At 33.7% G+C, this 8,468-nt stretch overlaps 1 protein-coding gene across 5 annotated transcripts in view; it reads right to left on the reverse strand.

The window, feature by feature from the left end:
• Window positions 1–8,468, reverse strand: part of LOC110092638 (probable LRR receptor-like serine/threonine-protein kinase At1g06840) — a 93,202-nt gene that overhangs the window by 74,919 nt on the left and 9,815 nt on the right. For 2 of the 5 annotated variants that reach the window (XM_028694268.1, XM_028694269.1), the window contains exons 3-4: window positions 5,178–5,213; window positions 3,555–3,702 (exon numbers count right to left, since the gene is read on the reverse strand). The exons of 2 other annotated variants lie outside the window; for them this stretch is intronic. In XM_028694268.1, the coding sequence (XP_028550101.1) occupies window positions 3,555–3,702; window positions 5,178–5,213 (184 nt within the window). The remainder of the gene's footprint in view (window positions 1–3,554; window positions 3,703–5,177; window positions 5,214–8,468) is intronic. One more of the 5 variants, XM_020817279.2, reaches the window with a different exon arrangement.

Raw genomic sequence — 8,468 nt, forward strand, 5'->3', positions numbered from 1 at the left:
TAATGAAGAGAAGGAGAGGGGGAAGATGAAAAGACACAAGGCAAGAAATTACAAGAAAAACTCAACTTGTGTTGAAACCCCCCCCCCCCCTTGTCTACATCATCAGCTATACCTCTTCACCCATTTCAAGTCCGCGAACCCATTACGGGTAGGCATGGCTACTTCTGGCTATTGGGCTAGCAAGTTTGAGGGGTGGATAGGTAGTTGTTGCTGAGCTCGGAGCTCAGTGTTCTTCTTTCTCCTTTGTCTCCTCGTGAGCCTTCCACCATATGAGAAGGCTTCAGCATCAAGCTTTTCAGGTGCAGATAACCTGGTAGGTAAAGTAGTGGTGTCAGTAATCACCACTAAGATTTTTCCACCAGCCACAATCCTTTTGGTAATTATGGTTTCTGGTTGTGACAGCCTTTTAAATATAAAGATCCTCCTGCGAGGATTTTTGACAGTAGCAGCTCATGACGCTGGCAGATACATGCGGCATGTAGAGGTTTCAGCAAGGTGGGGCCTCCTTGCAAGCCCTTCATAGTCCATGCCATTCATAGGAATGGCAACAGCCATTGCAGTAGCTGCGGGGAATTGTAGCCCACCAAATTAGATGGTGGCTCTAGTGTTCCTAGTGTTGATGATCGTATTTTGCCAACTTGTTGCTGGTACCATGTCCTAGCTAGATAGTAAAAAAAGTGTTCTACAGATCTATCTGCATAAATAAAAGGTAAGGGTTAGTAATCAGCGTCTAATGCATACTCCACACTTTCAAAATAGAGAGACTACACAGAACAAAATAAAATAATACAAGCAAGAAATTAAAATAAAATTTAAAAACCTGCTTAATAAAATTTTCAGTGGATTTATGAATGATCATTTTTAGAATATTTAGAAATCTGGTTTGTTAAATGATCATTATGATAAATTTGGAATTTTTAGCTCATGTTGATTTAGTTGCTACTATAGCACCATAGATGATTAGTCAAAGATGAAAAGAAAAATCAAACCCCAGCGAAGTCGCCAGAAATCTATGGGCTCTAAAAATTTTGCGCCCTGGCCTCCCCTGGCCTTTTTGGGAGTTTTAACAAATTAAGTTCTTGGGTAAATTTTAAGAAGTCAGATTGGGTTTGTAGATAAGTCAATACCCAGAGATTTTTCTCTTATTTTGTAAGGACTTTATGATCTGAGTTTTGCTTTCCTATAGGCGCAAGCCCCTATAGTTAGTTACTCCTCCCGATAACAAGAGAGAACTTTTGATTAAGGCTAATCGTCAATCATATATGTAGAAATACCTGGTATTTGGCTTATAATATCAACATGGGTTTGATATTTGAGAATTTGATATTTAAAATTGAAAATTTACCACCTTGCACTTAAAGTGGATTGTGGGGGAATGGATGATGGACCTAATCAAGATCCCATGATTTAATCGTCTCTAGCCATCATGGTCTCTGGTCAACTTAGTCAGAGGAGTAGTCAAACCAACCTAACAAAAGGATCCTTGTCGGCAGCCATTGGTTGCTTCGTCCAAGGGAACCTTGTAGACCTGGGGGAAAAATATTTGTCTAAGGGGACAAATTTGAATCCACCTTAGCTAACAGAGGGCTTTGTGCCCTATCGATCAAATCATATTGATTCATATATCAAGGATTTGATGTCATTGGGGAGCATGTGGGCTCTGGCCATGATCGTAATTTAGAAGTGTCATTTGGTGGCAAACCACATGGTTCAGAGGGCACCGGTCATTACTGTTTACCTGCGGTGTCATTTGACGGCAATACCACCGGTTAAAGGACATGTATCATATCTTTACTGACAAGAGACTGTTTGAAAATGAATCCTAGTGATATTCTCGATCATACATTAGTTCTTTATGAGCTAAAGTGATTTTCATATTTGTCCACCTTGATAAACTATTGCGGATGGTTGATAGGTATTTGTTTGGCTTGGAGCAAGAACCATATATATATAGGGAGTTCAGCCAGGCAGGGATTCGGTCGGGCTTGGAGATCAGGCAAGGGGGTAGATTCGGAAGAAGGATTTTAGGAGATTGGAAGCCGACAGATAGGTCAGGCGTGGTTTGATCGGGTGTAGAGGGATTGCGTGGATAACGGGTTCGACGGCCTGGAGCATGGGTGCGATAGAATTGGAGTCGTGGAGGAAGCTAGCTCGCATGGAAGAAGGTCAGAGGGATTCATTTTGGAGGTCGTAATAGAAGCTTACATGTGCAGAAGAGACGAAGAAGAGAAGTCGCGCGTCTTGAGGTTGCCGGTTTGAGGAGTTTACCTGAATGGCAGAGAAGGGTCGGTTGCAGCAGGAGGTATTCACGTGCGTGGGGATCTAATAGCGGTAAGAGAGCGTAAGGCTCCACTTCCATCTCAAGGATTGCTCGTTAATAGTGGACGTGCCAACAACACCGAATTGCAGAGGAGGAAGCGACTGTAGCAGCGGCGGGATGGGACTATAGCAGGATACATGTAGGATTTGAGTGAGATTTCAACACATGTGATAATTTCACTTTCATTTTTTTTTTATTCCATCTTTTTTTTTTAATTCTGCTATAAGGGTCAATAAATAGGTCTTAAAATTAAAAAGTTTAATAATATAAATGTATAAATATAAATCTAATTTTTAATAAGAATAATAATAAAATATTTAAAATAATATATATGTTTTATAATATGAAAAAAACTGTGTTATTAACTTTAATAAATTATACGCATTCTCAACCCAAATTTACATCCCGAGTAATTTGATAGTTTAACCCATGCAGAATTCTCACATGTTTTTAGTCTCACGTCATAGGGGAATTTTAAGTGATTCTTTTTATATGGTGTAAAGCATAAACCATAAGCAACAAATAAAGTTGCATGATGTTGCAAGCTAGTAGCTTTATGTTTTGATTAAATTTATTTGCATAAAGCATATGCCTTTAAATATATATTTAAATTATTTTGAAATTTTATTTAAATAAGAGATAATATTTATTGAACCGACCGGTTCAATCAAATCGGAACCAGTTCGATAGTTTAACAGTTGAACCGGTGGTTCAAACAGGTTCACACCAGTTCAATGCAAATCCGGTGTTCCAACTTGATCAAATAAGCAAATGGACTATTCACGGTTGAACAGGTCAAACTGGATGATCCCGTCCGATTTTAAAAACACAGCAAAATAGTGACAAGCTTCTATTGGTGATGACATCAACCCTAACAATTCTTGATGCCAAATCTGTAGGAGTCTGTATTTATCCATCTCCCGACACCCAAGCAGATGCAAAATAAATCGTTGGCAAGAAAATAACATTAGTCCATGTTTATTAACATCTGATAACGCATACTGTATGAATTCCTCAACTAAAACCGTGCATTTAGGTGAATTTCATCTCAAGAACAAATATTGCTTGGCATCATTCGTGGAAAACCAAAAACCATTAAGAACTTCATAATAAAGCAAAAATTTTCCACTGATTATGATTAAGGGGCATGGAATCCAAAAGTTCAAAAATTTATGCATTTAAGATCAACATAAAAATTATAGAAAGAAAGAAAGAATAAGAACCAAGATCATACAATTGCTGCACATGTAGGTACCCATCATTTGCAGTGAGATAGCAAAATATGCCACTCCAATTTGATGTGCATGGATCCCCATTGTTCCAAGAATTAAGATTACCGATTGGATCATTCAAACTGTTCCTGATAGTCTTTAGTGCACTGACTGCGCATCATTGAAATAGATAATCCTTACTCATTAATGACTTTGTGATACGAAATAATTAGACATGAAAGATTTTCTTCGAAATAAATACATTCATAGTTTACAACATATACTCAAGAACTTTACAAACTTAAAAATAAAATCACTGAAAATAGCTCAACCCATGACCTCAAAAAATAACCTTCTCCAATAAACCACTAGGTCATAGATCCGTTCATCCAAAGTTCTTATTGGCTTAATTAATGACACACAAATATAGTTTCAGAGATGCATCAAGCTAAGAAATCATTTGCCAATACTAAGAAGTTTACCTTTCAACCTCAATTACTATTCCTAGGCTTTACAGTTTATGTGTAAGGATTACAATCTGATGCTATTAAAATCAAGCAATCCTTGATTGGCCAAAACCTAAGTCAATTGCAGATGTCTGTAATTTCCATTGAGTAGCATTGTTTAAAAGAACATTTATTAAACCATTTAGTTCAATTACTGCACCACTAACTGATATCCTGAAACAAGAAAAAAAATTCTATGGGGCTAACTGCTATAATAGCATTCCATATAGAAAAAAAGAAAAAAAAAAAAACCCAAAGACCAGTCCTTAAAAGTTACCAGATTTGAGTAAGGTCATTGAGGCAAACTCTCAAGTATCTTTAACATAACTCACAACATGCTAAATATATTGTATTTTTGCTTAAGGATAGCTTTGTGCTGAAACAGCATTCTGGAGTTCGAGCTTAAAATGAAGATGTTAATGCTTTGAGTAGGTGAACATGTTAATGAATTCCATAAATGTAATTGTTACTAATTTCAAAAGAATTAAAGATGAATATTCTATATGCTGTTATTTTTCTATCATTTATTTTGAAGTCAAGGATATAAGATTTATTTTCCATGGTGAGTTAGTTGTTAGCATGGCCCCTCTTTAATGATTTTATGATATGTATTTCCATTAGCTCTTTATGATATTTTCTTGTACAAGAGCTTACATGCTAGAAAAATTATTATCAGGTCCTGTGAACAATTATCAAATGAAAAATAATTGGGTACATATAATTGGCATACTGCGTACATGACCATAAATACAGGAAAGAATGAAAAATAGGCGAAATTTTGGAAACAAGCTTCTTTTATGTGTCATTTAATGGAACGAGCAGGTTTATAAAAAATTTAAGAAGCATCAAATGCGCCAGAATGGTAAGCGCATTCATAGAATGCGCCATTTTGGTTGGCGCATTCTTTGAATGCGCCGTTTTATTAGGCGTATTCTTCAATTTGACATGGAATACGCGTTATCAGCCGGCATATTCCGTTAATTTATAAATGGCGAAATTTTTTAAAGCAACATAATTCAAGTGAATTTTCGTGGAAAAAGCATACCACTGAAATAATTTAAATAAGAGCTAATTCGCTAAACCAAATTGCGTAGTGAGAATGCGTTGTTTTGTTCCGCGCATTCTAAAGAATGCGCCAACCTAATCGATGCATTCTTCCCGTCTTTTCTTCGGTGGCTGTCAGTTGATTGGTGTTTTTGGAGTTCAGCGGCAACTAGATCCGCGAATTCCGCGGACCGGTGCGGAAATGAAGATGCAAATAATTGCTGGTGGTTGGACGTTGAGAAAGTTGTGAAGATGCCATGCAAATTTTCGTTATAAATACGCGAGCAGCACAGCTGAACGGAAATCACAAGCCTCCTAACTTCCTTTTCTTCGTTTGCTGCTGCTGTGTTCATCCGAGAGAGAGGTGAGTTATGTCTTTTTTTTCATTTTATTTTCTGTTAAAGTTGTTTTGGTGAAGATGTAAATTTTGTGGCCATTTATTTAAAAAAAAATTGTATTATGTAGTAGTTTTGGGCTTGCCGCAGTTTTGTGAGATATATTTTTTTGTTGCAATATTGTTAGTTATTGTTTTAGCAGTGAGTTGTATAATTTTTTTAGCAATTGTTTATTTTATTTAAAATAAAATTGGTGTATTGTAATTTTTTTAGCACATTTTGTTGTTTGGTATGGTATGTAGAAATAAATATATCAATGTTTTGTGAAGTGTTGCTTGTAGTTTATTTTCCAAAGATTTATAACTATGTAATATTTTTTAAAAAAATTATTTCGTACACCGCCAAATTCACCACTTGTTAATTTTAACAGTAGCCTAAATAAAAGTTATTTCATAACGACATAAGCCTTTTAGACATTTTTTGTCGTTTATAGAACTGATCAAAGGTAGTTATTTCAATAATTTTGTTCCTAAAGAGAGGCACCCAACTGTTATTTTACTAGTCTTGAGAGGCATCTTAGTCAGTTGGTTGGTGTAAGAGTCTGTTGAAATTATTGGCATCTCGTGTAGAGTCTTCTTTGAGTACGGAAGGTGAAATTGTAATAATGTTTAGTTTGTATTTTAGAGATTGATTATAGCTCCTTAGATTTAATCCATATATGATTCTTTAATAAAAGTCCACATTTTATATTTGACATGATCCTTAAGAAATAACACAAATAATTTCATGCAAGTATATAAGAATCTATGACGAATTTAAAAAATTGCTTTTAATGTGGAAACCAACCTTCTCCTCACAAGATTCATTTACTTGTCATTTAAAAATTCATAGCCTTATAAAGATGATGGGAATATTTTTTTTCAAAAAAATTTTTAAGTTAAATAATTATAATTATATTTAAAATATTTAAACGTTATAATTGTTAGAATTAAATTTGTTAGAATTAAATAATTGTTAGAATTAAATTTTTACCCGATAAAATTTTTTTAAAATAAAATTATATAAACTTATTTATGTTTACAAATAAAATTTGTCATCTTGTATGTAATTATATTTTATTTATTAAATATTAAAATCCTTTAGGAGAATTACTAGAAGTGCAAAAAAATTTGTTAAATTAAGTTTAGATTGAACTGAATCCTTCAATCTAGTACGTTAGACTTAAATTTAACTATCATTTTGGGAAGAGGAAATCTCAATTTATTTTCAAGTTTAAAAACATAATAAGAAGTACAGAAATAGTAGATTAACCTAAATCCTTCAATCTAGTACCTTAGACTAAATTTTAACTACCAAATTGAGAAGAGAAAACCTCAATTTATTTTCAAGTTTAAATACATAATAAGAAGTATTAAGCTCACCCCTAAGGGGAATAAATAAAATTTACCTATGTTTTAATAATGAAATTTTGAATTATTTTTAAAATCAAAAGTACATTAAAATTTTATTATTCATCCATAATGAATAAAAGGAATATTCAACTATCATTTCAATAATGAAACAAAATTACTGAATTGACTTTCATACTAAAACTACATCGGGAATATTAAAATCATCCTTAAGGAGAGAAAATGTTTACCTATTTTTTAGTCATGAAGATAAATTTATATTTTTTTCATAATAAAAAAATATAAGAAATATTCAATTTACGCGTAAGGATTAAAAGAATATTTACTACTCTTTTAAATGTGGAATTAACGTTATGTTTAATGCTTAGGTGTACATCCATGAAATTCCTACATATCTTAAAAAAGAACTAAGGCATGTATTTTAATTCAATTTCAACATATGAATATATTAAATTTTTTTAATTAATTTTAATAAAACAAACAAAATCTATTGATGCATTAGTTACTACCCAAATCATGCAAGACGTTGCAGTATAGGGTGGATATGTTAGACCAAAAAATAAAGTGATATAAGTTTCATGTTATGAACTGAATACATTATTGCGATTGAATTCAACAATTTATTAGTTTGACTTCATCGGTAGGAATACATCTGTAAGTACATTGTTACGCTTTAAAATGCATTTACTCTCGTTACATTATGAGTAGTATGTTAAGTAAAAAACTTTAGCGAAATATGACATTCTTGGGATTGACCCTCAAATTTGTGTTATTTAGGACAGAATGTATTTTTCGGTGGTGAGCTTCGTATCGGGGATGAGTTCACAGCGACATATATTGGTGGAAAAAATCGGCCAATCATCGTTGATTATGATATTTCTCTTACAATGTTAAAGACAGAATTATGGGTGCGCTTAGGATTAATTCTGCAACAAATACTGTCAACCTAACATGTCGACTTCGAAATAATGGTTGCTACTGCGCAACACATGTAACCGATGATGAGGTTTGTGAGTTTATGTTATTAGAAGCAAGAATTGATCATGTCGTTGTTTACGTTAAGGCAGAACAAATCAATCATTGTGACGTTCCTGGTCCGTCAACGGAGATACATATGTAAGTATTTAGAACTTCATTATATTATGTTGTAGTGATTAAATTCTTTATTTAAAAATTAAGCATAATTAAATCTTTTTGAAGTAGTCCTAACACGTGGTAAGGCGGAGTAAATACGATTGAAATGCAAAACAACTTTCATGGCCAACTGAGTTTTTCAGAGCGACCAAATTTCATGCAGCAACATCTGCCTTCACGTACCAATGTGACCGATCGTCCACGTTGGTTTAGACCACGTAGTAATATATATGAAGAAAACCTAGTCTCTTCCTCATTCATGCCTCAATCAGAGCAAAACGAAAATGTTTCGTTACACGGAGATGATATGGATAACAACGACGTAGATTCATACAAAACTATGGATAGTGGTAGTACTGATTCAGGGGATAGTTGTAGTTAACCTGAAATTGAAATACTCACAACAAATATACAATTGTACGAATGATGAAAATATTGGTGTTGAGTTCATTGAAGATCATGCAAGATGAAACGTTGCTGGATTAGAATCAATGGATGCAAATAATAAT

The sequence above is a fragment of the Dendrobium catenatum genome, unplaced genomic scaffold, assembly GCF_001605985.2.
Source record: "Dendrobium catenatum unplaced genomic scaffold, ASM160598v2 fragScaff_scaffold_432, whole genome shotgun sequence".
Classification (NCBI taxonomy): domain Eukaryota; kingdom Viridiplantae; phylum Streptophyta; class Magnoliopsida; order Asparagales; family Orchidaceae; genus Dendrobium; species Dendrobium catenatum.